Raw genomic sequence first — 14,655 nt, 5'->3', positions numbered from 1 at the left:
TTCTTTATTTTCCCGTTATCGAAAAATGTCGTAGGTCATTCTAATGGCCAAACCAAAAAATACGAGTCTAATTATTTCAGTAAATGAACCTCATGTCCAATTTTGGGACCGATCGGACAGCTTTTTCCGAATCGTGTTGTTTTCGTGGTTAATTGGTTAAACACTAATTGAATTGAAATTCGAATTTAGATATTTTCCCATAATTTACGGTGGTCGATTTTCAAAATTTTAGTAAGAGAATATAAACCCGAAACCCAAACCTACCTTGAGCATACTGGCACAGTTGAGCGAACTCCGGTCGTTGTCGCGGTTGTACGTCGAGAAGGGGCTGTTGTTCGAGCCGTACCAGGGATCATTCAGCGAGTCTCCAGCGGTACCCTCGTACCCGTCAATCTCCAGCTTGTAGTAGTCCTGCTCGGAGTGGATCTTAAAGTGGGAGTATTGTGCGTACCTGGTGAAAATAATACAAGTGCTTCTAGTTTAGTGGAAGATCTTCAGGAGTTGCCTCTTCGCTGTTTACCGTTTGTTTCCTTCGAAATCTTCCAGCTCGACCCGGAGCGAGTAGTCCTCGTTGTTCGTCAGCATGTAGATGTTCTCGTTGCCGAGCCAGAATTCCTTGCCCGGATCGCCGAAGCCGTTCTTGTAGTCGGCCCAGTCGCGGTTGAAGTTCTCCCGGGGTTCGCCAAAGTCGTCACGCCGTTGAATGACCTACAGAACAGAAGAGGGATATCGCGTTTCAAGGTTTGATCTGGAACTAGGTGAAATGACTAATAGGTAAGCGGTTAATTACAGTCCATCCGCCGTCGGCGATCTCCTGCTCGCAGAAGACTTTGAGGAACCAGTAGGTCGTGCCGCGGATCTGCAGGTAGTACACGCCGGACTGGCGCATGCCGGCGTTCATCAGGTCGGTACAGGAGAATCCCTGCAAGTAGAGAAGAGAAAGCAAGCGCAAGATGGAAACACACAAATAGAGGAGCAGGTGCAGAGATGTTCCCGGGGGGTTTGAGGAAGGAAAGGAGGTCGTGTTAGGACGAGGAAGGTGGGAGGGAAAAAGAAAAGAAAAAAAGAAAACAAACATCAATAAATTAGGCATCGTTTGATTATCGGGGGTCATTAGAGGAGAAACTCGACAGTGTTTAATGAGCTAGCGTCGTTTTGCGTGTTGAGTGTTGGACGTCGTCGTCGTCGGTGGGTGATGATTTTGCGTGGTCTTGGCGGCACCTGATTCAATCTCTAACGGTAGGAAGTCCTCACGGTGTTGGCGTAGTCGTCGTTCAAAGTCACGATTTTCGCGAAACGCGAAGGTGGAATTTGGCTATCGCAACAGTTGGACCGGTCGTCAATCAACTGGAATTGAGGAATTTCCACGCAGTGGCAACGACCTTGGCGGGATCTCATTGAATTATGAGTTGTAACAAGAGTTTTTGAATGGGGGCCTCTATTAGGCCATTATTGATTGCTGCTAAAGAGATCGATGATCGGTTGGCAAAGTATCGCTATTATTTAATAGCTATGTTTTTTGTTTCGATGCTGCTGAATCATTCAAACAGGTGATCGGATCCTAGTCGTGATTTACTTATTTACAAATTACAGCTTCCAAATTTACATTATATTTTTCTGTGTATCTCATTAAAAAATTAAATCAAAATTACATTAATTTCCTCAATATTCTACAAATTTACAAAATACCACAAGGGTTACGATTTAAAGGCCACAATATTTAGAATGCACGTGCATAACACAATGGTTCCTTCAGTGGGACCAGCGCAGCATGAAATCGACGGCGGTCATAACTGCAAACCTGTTCAACACCTTTCAAAATAGTTCCCGCGCAAAATTACGCCCATGTGCTTTACCGCATGCATGTTTTTCACAGTTTTTCGACCCACAAATCACAATGCAGCAGCCCGGTCAGCCCGGTCCGAAAGGGACCACCCCGTTGTCGTTCCGTTTCTTGGTCCGTTAAAGAAAAGGTATCTCTACAAAGCAAAACCACAACAGAAAAACACATTGTTGGCAATGTTTATTAGCGCGGCAAACCTATCTACAAACCACAACTCGACGACAGGGTCGTAAAATTGTTCGCAGCGCACGTTAACACAATAAAATTTACAAAACCACATGCATGGGGACAACCACATTATGGAGCCCGGCGTGAGACCTTTCTGTTCCAGAGACCCACCCCCCCCCCCCCTCATCTCACTAGGTTGGTCAGAAAGTGTCGGAAAAAAGGTGTTGAAGAAAGAAAGTGACACACGATTTGGGGTCCCCCAAGCTTTAAAACGAGGTGACGCGAGATGCTAATTAGTCGTGGCGCCGGCCTCTTCGTTGATGGATGGGTGAAGATTTGATCCCGCACCACACCGATGACAAATGACCCCGCGAGACTACCGTGGACGGGGAGCGAGAGAGCCCTGTGTGGGGTCGGAATATCTTGTAGGGTGTAGAGGAGAAACCTCACACCCTGCTGGGATGACTAATTGGTTTGGGTCGTGAAATTAGCTTATAATTATAACACAAAATTCACGTCATACTAGATTACGCACGACAACGTAGGTCAGTCGGGGTGGCGATCTGAGTTTCGTAATTTTTGACAGGGTGGTGAATAAATTTGGGAAATTGATCGATTTGCTGATATATTTTTTTTAAGTTCAGGTCGGTAAAGGATAACGAATTGGCATTTTTTTGCGATTCATTTGAAAAATAAGAAGCATGCAGGACAGATTCTTACGTTGAACTTGTTTTATAAAAAAAATATATATTTTATTGTTTCTGGAGCTCTGAAGATTTTTAATTTTTTTTAATGCATTTTTTTCCTTTAGCTGGATTTGTTGCAGAAAGAAAACCAACTTGGAAAATGTTTTTTTTTTGAGATTATTGTGAAAAAGGAAGATGAATGAAAATTTACAAGTCAATTAGAGTTTTAGAAAGCACCTATATGAAATACAACCTCAACAACAAAAGTTATCCATGTATGCAAGCAATCTGTCGAGGTCAGACATGAAATTTAATTGAGTAGGAGATGTTTTTGGAAATGGTTGTTCCATATCCCCTTAAAATAAATAAATCTTATTTTGAGTTTTGAATTGCTTTTATGTGATTTTTTAGAAAAAAATGATAAAGCCATACCTCCTTCAAAATTTCTTCAAAATAATTAGGCAAACAATATTGTAATTTTCATGGAATAAAATGGTAAAATCGATTGTATACTATCTAGTACACACGGCGTAACATCTAGTTAGGCATTTCTAATCAAATAAAGATGTTTTTAAATGTTGTTTCCAGAGAGCGAAAAAAGAACATTTTTTTTATTAATTAGTTGATATTTTGCAGATTTATGACAGAAGCATAACAGTGATAGATGATAAATAAAACTATTTGTGATATTGGACTATTTTTTTGAATTATCCTCCTCCCTTGACCTCGACCTTTACTGATGGACAAAAACTTAAAATAAATTTTGTATCTACCTAGTGGTGATTTTATTGACATTTTATGTATTTTTATAAATAAACAAAGGCAAGGATTGAAAATTCAAAAAGTTTTTTGAATTCTTATTTTCAATTTCTTTTGTATTTATTGCTGTTGAAATTCAAATTTGAGTGTTAATTGGGGTGTTAATAGTTCAGAGTTTAAACACAAGGTTCATTTTTTGTTAAGTTTTAAAGAATAAAAACGAAATTGCAAGCCAATTTAATAAAAAAAAGTGTTGTAAAATGCATCAGACACCTTTACAGGTATTTTTCAATCATTAGTTTTCAACATATTTTTCGAAAAAAATAATCTTTTTGCAGTACTGTACATTAAAATTTACCAATTATGAAAAATATGTTTTAACTGGTTCAACCATGCTAAAAATGAATTTCATAGCAGGAAAATGCTTTTTTAAATAGCTTTAGCGAATATTCAAGAAGTATCGCGCGTCTCCTTTGAAATATATGGAAAATTTCAAAATTGGAATAATTAAAAAATCTTTAGGTAAAATATTGCCTAGGTCCCATTGATTGCCATATGCAATAAAAAATTTCTTCAGCCATGGCGTGGGGGTGACATTATCTTCAAAAAATATTTGTAACGGCCTAAATTTAATAGAACATTGTCCTAGAGTAGATATAATAAAAACGGGAACATTTCTGGCAATGCTTACGAAATTTCGACTTTGTTTGTGATAGGTGACAGAACACTCCAATCGTCTTCACCACAAATGAATGAGTGCTACGCAAAGTCACTCACACAGTCATTGACCTCCCTCTAGAAATACATTCGCTCAGAGGACGGTCGTTTGACATTCTAGCGAGGTTCCGATCATCTCGCCTATGATCGCATTCAAATGACTTCTGTCACCACGCAGCAAACACAAGGCAGTGAGAGACGAAAAACGAGAGAAAGAGAAAGAGCACGTTGTCTCGTTCGGGCGGCTGTTTGAGTGGTGCTTATTTTTCGTTCGTTTCGTCTTTGTATTTACGTTCACCGACCGTCGCCAAACAATGACGATCAATGTTCCTTATGCAAAAACAGCAAACTGAGAAAAAAAAACAAGGCAAGTTTGTCCCACACATAAGGCTACGTGTTAAGCTATCGCGAAAAAAAACTGGATTTCCTCCAGATTTCTAGAAAAACTTCTGGATTTTCTGGAAAAGCACATGAAACTGTATCAATATGTCAAAAGAATGAATGAAAATGCATATAGGACATTTATGCGATCTAGGGTAAGCGCTATTTGTGAGCGGCATATTTTGTTTTCAAACTCGCTGACAGAAATTCCTTTCGAGTATCGAGCAGTTCCATTCAGTGACAGATCTCTTTTCAAGCCTTGAGAGGAAAGCCTCCCAGAGGAAAGAAACACACATGTTTTTTTTTGGAATTTGTAGTTGTCTGTTATGTATTCATTGAAATTGAAACAACGCGTTACAGGTCTGCTTCTGTTTATACAATATGCGTCTTCATTTTAACGGCTACAAATTTTGCAGAAAAAAATATGGATGTTGAAGGGTTAATTTGCATTGAAAACAAAACCAATAATCCTATTTTCAAAAGGTTCTGGAGAATAAGGGACTAAGTTCCAAAATGTAAGACCAAATTGATTTGAAAGAACGCTCCAGCATCTAGCTTTTTGTTCTTAGATGACTTTTAGCTCATCGAGGAATTTTCGACGATTTCGATTATTCCAAATGCAAATATTTAACCTTCTTTTGGCAAGAGGGAACTGAGACATGACTTCTTCAATAAAATACGATTCCGGTGTGTTGATTAAAATATCTATTAAAAAACCCGATTTAATCCCACCACGGGTAAGATAGAGCCTTTCTTACTAAAGAATATAACTTCTTTCAATTCACAACATCGACTTGATACAAAAAATCTTATGATGAAAGCAAGGTACCAATAGAATATTTTTAATCGTACAAATTCTTAATCAAACAAGCGATTATGACAAACGCTAGCATAGCTAGCTTCCAATGCGCAAGTGACGACACACACCGCGGTTTTGGTTTTCTAGTTTTGGTACGAGCCCAAAAACCGAACAAAGCAGGCGCAAAGCAAAACCGAGTTAACCGCACAGTGGGAAGCTTGCCATTATTCGTCTTCGGCAGTTCTGAGAGAGTAGACGTGTTTGTTGTGTCGTGCGCGCTAAAGGCACCGTTGCGTGCCTCGAGTTGTTTGACGGATGGAGGTGGAAGAGACCTCCGAGACAGATGATTTCCAACTCATCCCCGGAAATCGGAAGCGGAAGAAGTCCCCTGAGATCACCGGAGCTGTCGTCGAAGAAGGAATTGTGGAGCAGAATGTGCTCAACAACAACAAGTTCAGCCCGCTAGCGGAAAACAAAAACAACAACAATCCCAGCCCAGCAGGAGGAGGAGGAGACGCCCCGGCGGTTCCGCCACCCGGCCAGTCAGCAGGTAAACAAAAGCAACCACCTTTGGTAGTAAAGAGCTCCACGGCCTTTTACAGGCTTGTGAAGATAACGTCGCTGTGTCAATACGATTTCGAGCCAATTTTCAAGATTACCCGGTTTGGCACCAAGGTAACCAGCTTCTCTGTCGAAGATTTCGACAAGTTGCAAATGCTCTTCAAGAAGCACAAAGTTGAATTCTACACCCACGAACGACGGAGCGAACGAAATCATCGGGTGGTTCTTCGTGGTTTTCCTGATGAACTGAAACCGGACGAGGTCAAGTACCTTCTGAAGAGGGATCTCAAGCTGGACGCGCTGGAGGTGCATATCATCCAGCGGAAGGAAAAGTCCACCGTGGACGAAACCCCGTACATCGTGGTCTTCCCCAAGGGATACACCAATCTGAAGAAGCTCTCTGCAATGAAGGTTGTGGCAAGCACTATCATCCGGTGGGAGGCCTTCCGGAAAAATCGGCCGAACGTGACCCAGTGCAGGAACTGCTTGCATCTGGGCCATGGAACCAGGAACTGTCACCTCAAGGCCAGGTGCAACAGCTGTGGGGGTCCCCACACAACGGACGACTGCCAAGTGCAAGAAGCCGAGCCGAAGAGGTGTGCCAACTGCAACGGAACGCACGAAGCCATGGACCGAAGCTGCCCCAAGCGTGCGGATTTCATCCGGATGCGGCAGCAGTCATCGAATCCGAAACCGCCGGTACGGAAGGCGGAAAAGCAGAGTCCAGCAGTTCCGGCGTTCACGCCGGCGGAGTTCCCTCCGCTGCCGGGCGCAGTTCCGGACGTAAAACCAAAGGATCGCCCTCGACCCGCAGGAAGCAGTCAACAAAATACCGGCGCCGGCGCCGGTGCCACCCCCACGGCGGAAGGAGAGGAGGTGCTCTACAGTTCGACTGAGCTGTGGCACATTTTCAACGAGTACAGCGCCAGGTTCCAGACCTGCAAGACCCGCGTGGTCCAATAAAGACTCGTCAGTTACATGCTCGGCAAATACGGAGGAAAATGTTTTTTTATGTATTCTAAATAATTTTAAACCGTCCCTCGGTCCTAACCTGGCCACAGCACCTAAACGGACCTAATAAAAATAAGTTAAGAATAAAAAAAAAAAAAGCTTGCCATTCAGCGTCTACGAAAGTGAGAGAGTCAGAGATATATATTTTTACAACCGCACCACTACACACTCAATCGCATTACCTTAGGTAGATAGCCATTGGCGTCGCGAGCATTGAAAACTTTGAAAACGATATAAAGCTTAGAAGCTTCGAAAGCTCCTATTGGAATCCAATGAACTCTGTTAAATAAAACGACACGACAAATGAAGCCTACTTAAAGGCGATTTAAGGAGCACACGGGAAACAAATTGTTTGTACCCGGATGAATGTCCTATGTCAAAAAAGTTTTTGCATAAACATTGGACAGTTATGCAAAAACGGACAGAGCAAAAGAAACCGAAAAGCTACGATATCTTACATGTTGAAGGAAGCATCGGTAGACAAGCTACTACGAACGAGTATAAGTCGAGCCGAAACATATGCGCCAGCATTCTCGCGCCAGTATTCGAAGCTCAACTTGACAACTTGGCGACTTGGTGACTTGGCGACTTGGCGACTTGGCGACTTGGCGACTTGGCGACGAAGCGTCGAAAATCGATGCAGTCTGATTTTTTAGCGATTTTTCGGATTAAAATTCATGCTGAATCGACATATTTACGAAGCTGGAAATGACGTCCAGCCTTAATGTAAAACCTATACCTTTCTTTAGTAAGAAAGGCAAAAAGTAAATCGTTCTAAAAATTGATCGGAATTGCCGATCGATGTCGAATTTGTTTCAGATGCTCACTCATGGTCTGTACTATGAATGTAGGAAGAAATTTTGGATAAAATCAGAAATGAAAAATGTTGGCGAATGTCAGGTGGGCTTTTACCTTTTTTTTAACGGCTCTAACTCCAGAACCATATTATGAATCTGGATGAAAATTTGGGAGGTTGTAGAGCTCGAAAAAAGCAATTTTTGAGATAAATAAAAGATATGAAAATGAAAAAAATGGACCATATTTTCATTTGAAAACTGTGTATTTTGTTGAAAAGTCTAGCCGCATCCGAAAACAGATGGATATTTTGAAATTTGCGCGGCAACTCGCCCAGGTTCAGCACACTAGCTTTCATCTGCATTTAGAAGAATCGAAATCGGATTTATGGGAGCTGAGAACGGCGCGACACAAAATTTTGCAAAATTTTACCACATACGAACATTACTCGACCTCCACGGAATTTATTTTCTCAAAATTCGAGGGTTTGAGATAGACGAGTTCTGTCAAGGTGAATCGATAGAGCGTCGAAAATCGATGCAGTGTGATTTTTTAGCGATTTTTCGGATTAAAATTTATGCTGAATCGACATATTTACGAAGCTGGAAATGACGTCCAGCCTTAAAGTAAAACCTATACCTTTCTTTAGTAAGAAAGGCAAAAAATGGTTTTTACTCTCAGATTGAATTTCCTACCACTCCAGTTGCCACCCTGTCCACAGTCCAGTGATTTATCAACACCCCGTTAATTAGGGAGTTCGGTGCGGGGAAAGCTGTTCACGGGAGGGCTCCCGCACGCTGCCAGTGATCAATCTAATCGCTTCCCAATATATATGTTGGACCGTTCGTCACGAGGTGAGTCCAAGTCACGTTTTGCCCCAGGAGCAGGGAGGCCAGGCGTCATCCGGAGGTCCGTCCGGCCGTTTCGCGGAAGCCCCAACGCCAATTAATCACGGCCTGGCCGAGATAATAGTTATCGCGTTTAATCTGTCGTTTGTGTATAGTATTTAGGCTCGTTACAAGATGAGTAACCTTGTGGTGGAGGAGGATGTTGATGACGATTGCAATCAACGTTGAAGAAGAGACCAGCCGAGATGGCGTATATGCTACGCTGTACACGGTCGGTGTAGTCGTGAATCATGATTTGTGCGATGTTAGAGGCATATTTGATTTTAATTAAACTTTATGGGTTTTTGCTAGACGAGGAAACAAAGCGTTTCTGGGAAATGATTGCTGGCACGTTTATGTTTTCCACGAATGTTTATCGTCGCGATCATGATCATAAATTTTAAAAATAATTAGAAGAAACAAAGAATTCTTCATTAAGATCACTCTCGTTTCTGAAACACAAAAACGTGTATCACATATTAAAAAAAGAAAAAAAACTTAAATAATCCTGCAAATTTCATGAGCGCTACTCAAGTAAATGAAATCAGTAAAACTGCCAGTAAACCTACTTTACGGTACTCAAAACCGAACCATAAGTACCGTGCGTGCGTGCATGCTCACGCGCAGTAACGCGCGATATTTATCTAATTTATGAAGTGTTGCATAAAATTGTCTCATCGCAAAGGTTCGCCGCTCCGCCGTGCTCTCATGGGCACTCTTCGTGTTTGGTTTTGCGGTACCAAACACGTATCTCTGTTGTTATGATATTCAAAACGTGGCTGCAGTTCTGATGCACAGTAAAAAAATGTTTGAGAATTGTTTGTTTATAGTTTCTTCATATCTTCGATGAGCTTATTTTTAATTATAACATATTTTTATTTGAAATTTTAAATATGTTTTTTAAATCAAAGGGATTTTTGTATCGTCCATTCAAACATCACTTCTAAAGTGCGACCTAGCTGCCGCGGTCTTAAGGTGCGTGAGTCTCGCACGATGCTTAATTTTTCCGACACGCAGCTTTTCTTCGGTGGCACTTCTTGTTGTCCCTTGTCGTGAGTGATGTAACTCGCTGCAATCGTTAGTATTTCGGTTCTTCATGTCCGACAAATTAATTGAGTTTGCTTCACGATATGTCCCTTTCCTTTGGTGTCATGTTCCGAACTCGGAAATTTGGTTGGGATGTAGATCAGATGTAAACAAAAACACTAAAATATGCCCAACAAAACGTGCACTCCGGATTGTCGTCCGAATCCGAATGCAACGACCGCATCAATTTATGGCAACGGACGCTGGGAAATAAATAACCAATTAGCGACCGCGCGCAATCGGAAGCAGTGAATCTCGGAAGATGTGCCTACTGGGACCTCTGCTAATGAGTGTTTATGACCATCTCAGGAACAAACCCTTCGAAATGATGAGTTATTTACAACATGGACTTGGATGACTGCGAAAGCGACGAACCCTTCTCTTTTAGTAAAAGCCAAAAATGTTTAAATTTAGAGATTGTTAGGAGTCTTGTGACAGATCTAATAGAAAATAATTGAACTTGATGAACATCAGTTGATCAGATAAACTGCATAATCGATCGATTTGACGTAATTTTTAGTGGTTCGAATACTGCAATCTGAAATTTCAAAATTTTCACCATCCATCATGCGCTAGTTTACCACGAACAGTTCATAGTTTGCTGTCAAAAGTCATCGAGATCGGCAAGTGGAGTCGTTCTGTGTCGAGTGCGCAACCACTTTTTGTAGACCTGCGGTACTACCAAGTATCAAGTAGGAGGTGACCTGCAGCCGTAGCAACTCCAGCGATCGATCGTGATCTTAGCTGATGCGTTGCTTCTCAAGCGAATCATCTATACCTTCGAAACGCTTAGTACGCAACCACCCTGAAAGATTGTCATGGCTCTATCGTTACAGTAGTCGGGTAGTGTTCCTTTCGGAAAGCGAGAGGGGTCACACCGGAGGTCGAAGTCGGCGGTGGTATAGTTGGCACGCGCGGGTCTCCCCCGCTCCAGGTCGATGAGTGATGAACGTGGCTCTAAACAGAGAGAACGGGGGCGAAAGGCATATTCTCGACAGGAGAAAAAAAAAATAAACGTCGAAAAAAAAAGAACCGATACATACTTTAATGTCCTTGAAGAGCAGGCTGTCGGTGGCGAAGGTGTTGTTCAGCACGGACGGTTTGTTCTTCACACTGGGGAAGATGATACCACCCTTGCGCGAAACGGTTTTACCTCCGGCCTGGACGGTCTGGCTGCTGTTGCCGCTGATGGTGTTGCTGCTGGTGCTCGCCGGGATCTGGTTGCTGGCGGTGGTTGTGCTGCTGCTACTACTGCTACTGCTGGCCGTTGAGGAGGAGGATAGCGAAGGGTAGGTCGTTGTGGGGAGGGGCTCCGTGAAGTCCTCGACGATCGAGTATCTTTGGGGAAAGGGGTTAAATGTGATATTACTTGTGTTGATCAAACTCTCTCAAACTGCTCTTACCTGTTGGGATCGTATTCCACCAGCCGGTCGATCGTCGGATCCATCAGCAGTTCCGCCGGGACGGGACGCTGGGCCAGCACCGCCACGTCGTCCTCCTGCTTCTTGAGCCGCTTCTCCACCATGTCGAGGTTGTTGATGATCAGGTTGGTTTTGGTCTTGAGATCGTGGTGAATCTCGCCGATCGCCCGCTCCTGGCGCTGGTTCTGGGTGAGCAGCGCGTCCGATTTGGGCACCAGGTCGTCGACGGAACTCTTGGTACCCACGACGACGTCCCAGACTTCGTCCATCTTTTCCGACACCGACATGATTGGGCGGATTTGTTTGACCAGGATGTCGATCTTGCTGGCTTTGACGAACGGTGGCAGGGTTGAGGTGCTGTTGTAGCTGAAGTTGATGTTGTGATCAACGACGGCGTCGTGCACTTCGTTGAGCAGGTTGATGGTTTTGCCGAGGTTTTCCGAAACGATGTTGATGTGGAACTGCAGCTTCTTGTCGATGCCTTCGGAGATCGATCGCAACTGGCCGAGTTCCTTGGTGATGTGTCCCATGACTTCGGAGTGCATCGCTTTGGTGATCTCCGCCACGTTCATGCTGACCGTTTTGCGCTCACTGGCTTCGGCGTTGATGTCGTCAACTGGGAGGAAGTTGCTGTCGATTTGGTTCTTGAGCCCGTTGAGCTTGTGATCGATATCGCTGACCTTTTGGTCTAGCGACACTAATCTACTGTCCAGACTGTTGGTGGACTTGGCCGTTCGTACACTGTTCGGGCGATCATCCTCGCTGGTAAGTTTGCTGTCCAGGTTTCGTAGCTTCGAAATGACCGAATCGGTCTTGTGGATGTTGTCTGCCATCTTGTTGTCCAGCGATTCCACCCGTCGCATCAGATGCTCCACCGCCTTGTCCAGGTTGTCTATCCGCTGGAGTTTGCCCTCCAACGTCGATACCACCACTTCGAACACATTCAGCAGCTGCTGCTCCCTATGAACAAAGAAGAAAGAAAATCCCATTAATTCTCCAGTTGACCACCCTATAATTAAAACATTTCTTCCAAGCTCCACTATCTCGTACGTTTTAATTAAAATGTGCAAAGTTGCGTCGACTTATCTCATTTTTGCACGCGCTCAAATTAAATGATTTATGAAAACAACAATCTGGACTACCCCAGCTAAAAACTCTCTTTTTAAGGGAAGCGGCTTCCGCCACGCCACGCACACGACTTTCATTTCCACTTTTCACCTAATTATGGCGAATTAAACGCCATTTTTCTGCGCTCGCGTCCACTTAACATGCTTTATCACGTGGTATCAGCGGAGCGACGCTACCCTTTCAAGTATGCTGGCGATAGGGTGGTTGTGAAAAAAGCCTTCTTTCACAACTTTGATATTTTTTAAGGAGGAAACAACCTAATTGTAGCAGACAAAAACAAGAGAGATGGACTATCTTAATCATGCTTTACCTTAATTGGTCACACCCGATTCGTTTCCACCACCACTCTAAACGGAGAGAAGGTTTTAATTAATTATCTAATTGAGCATGAGCATGAGAGACCACCCATGGTTGTCCTTCTCCGTTGCTGAACAGGACCGTAATATCCCATCAGCACAACCGGTCACACGCTTCAACGATCAAATGATGTTTCCCTTATCAACAGCATGCATGAATGCGCTGAAAAGATAAAACATCACGATCATCAAAACTAGAGCCGGTGCGAATAGGAAACAGTCGTTGGCCACCAACGGCGCCCGCCATGTCAGTTTGTAGATCTCGAGGGGATGGGACGGGAATGTTAGTTAGCACAGGCTGCTACCAAGGGTGGGTTCTATACGATATCCACACCCCCGCGTGTGCCGGAATACTACTTCTACTTGGGATTTTGTTAGTGGGGAAGGGTAATGACCAGGATTCATCATAGAGGATGATGATGTGGCCCAATAATCAATGAATTTCGTTAAATAGGGTGATGTATTATGTATTCTCAAGGCAAACAGTCGGATGATGCGGATGAGACCATTACCGGTTATTTTTTATTGAGTTTAGCATAAATGATTCAATCTTAGACAGCCGGCTGTGGAAAGATAGAATCAAAATTATGTTTGTTTAAAAGGTGAAATGTTAAACTCAGCGTTACATATTTATTTAGAGTTGACCTGAGACTATTTATACTTTTAAATTATTATAAGATGAGCGACCAATTAATGACTGATGAGTTATGATGTTATCTGAAGAACTTGAACAATCGCGTTGAAACAATATTTGTCGCCGCGATTCGCGGAAAACGAATGGTCGAATTGAATGATAATTTATATTTTGCTAACGCAATTTAAAACGAATCTTCCCGTAAAACAATTGCAAATCATAGAACAAAGATACCCGGCTGTGATGTGTATCAAATACATAACTAACGAGAAAATCACACCGACGACGATCGACGAAAACGGAACGCGAAAAAAAAATGCGTCCCGACAATCGAATCAAAAAATTCAAAAACGCGCGCTAATTGTCTATCCTAAATGTTAGTGTCTTTCGATAAACGATTCTATAGAAATGAGTTTTTTACCGTGAAAATTTAACACATTGTTTGAAAAATAATTGCGCAATTTACCCGACGCCGTACCTTCTGATCAACGATGATATAGGAAGGGCTTTTAAAATCACAAAACAATTAATGTAATCTTAAAAAATAAAAGACACAACTGATTTAAAAAAAAATCGATTTGGCGCGCGCATTTTTACCATTAATTATGAAGTTAATCTGAAAAACCTGGAAATAAATTGATTAATATAAATCAAGCTCATTCATACCAACTCTTACACACAACTTATTATACCAGTAAACTTAAATACTTTAAAATAGTTAATCAAACATCAGATCATAAAAACATGAGATTTTTTATGACATATTAAAAATTATTCATTAAAATAGATAATTGTGGCCATAGTTAATCAATTAAAATATTCATAACAGTTCAACAGTCAAAATTTAATAAACGAAAAGTTGTATGATTTCTGATATCATGGCAGTTTAAAGTGATCCTGTGCCGTCGACTTTCTAAATTCAAGCATTCCACAGAAAGAGAGAAAAACGCAAAGTTGTAACGCTCAGTTAATATCTGTTAATATTAGCAGCCATGGACTTTAAAGGGTTAAGTAAGCCTACCTTGAAACAGCAGACCCACCCTGATCCAAACTGTCAATTTTTAAACGCGCACGCACACGCATACATGATTCATTCTCTGTCACAGTACAACACACACACTACCACACACGCACGCAATCAGAACGGGCTCACCAAAAATGTCAGTTCCGAATGGGCTTCCTGCAGCTCCTCTGGTCCGCGCGCCACCGGACGAATGGCGAAAAAACGGCCCAGCACGGCCTGGTGCAATGCCGCCTCACCACGGTCAATCCTCAGGAGCCTAGCGCAGCCATTTCCTCATTTGATGATCCACCCGCCAGCGCACTCGACCAGTCATCACCCCAACATTGCTCGCATAAAACGAAAAAACACGACGATACAACGCACACACATTAAGAGTGAGAAGCCGCCCTCAACACAAAT

At 42.7% G+C, this 14,655-nt stretch overlaps 1 protein-coding gene across 1 annotated transcript in view; it reads right to left on the bottom strand.

Annotated features, from left to right (window-relative positions):
- The window catches only part of LOC120430378 (fibrinogen alpha chain), a 251,720-nt gene that overhangs the window by 5,401 nt on the left and 231,664 nt on the right, over nucleotides 1–14,655 (bottom strand). The window contains exons 3-7 of the mRNA XM_052709142.1: nucleotides 11,097–12,074; nucleotides 10,737–11,031; nucleotides 791–922; nucleotides 521–708; nucleotides 265–451 (exon numbers count right to left, since the gene is read on the bottom strand). Of these exons, the coding sequence (XP_052565102.1) occupies nucleotides 265–451; nucleotides 521–708; nucleotides 791–922; nucleotides 10,737–11,031; nucleotides 11,097–12,074 (1,780 nt within the window). The remainder of the gene's footprint in view (nucleotides 1–264; nucleotides 452–520; nucleotides 709–790; nucleotides 923–10,736; nucleotides 11,032–11,096; nucleotides 12,075–14,655) is intronic.

Source organism: Culex pipiens, chromosome 2, assembly GCF_016801865.2.
Source record: "Culex pipiens pallens isolate TS chromosome 2, TS_CPP_V2, whole genome shotgun sequence".
In the NCBI taxonomy this organism is placed as follows: domain Eukaryota; kingdom Metazoa; phylum Arthropoda; class Insecta; order Diptera; family Culicidae; genus Culex; species Culex pipiens.
Note: the sequence above shows the minus strand (reverse complement) of the source record. Positions and strands in the feature narration are given on the sequence as shown.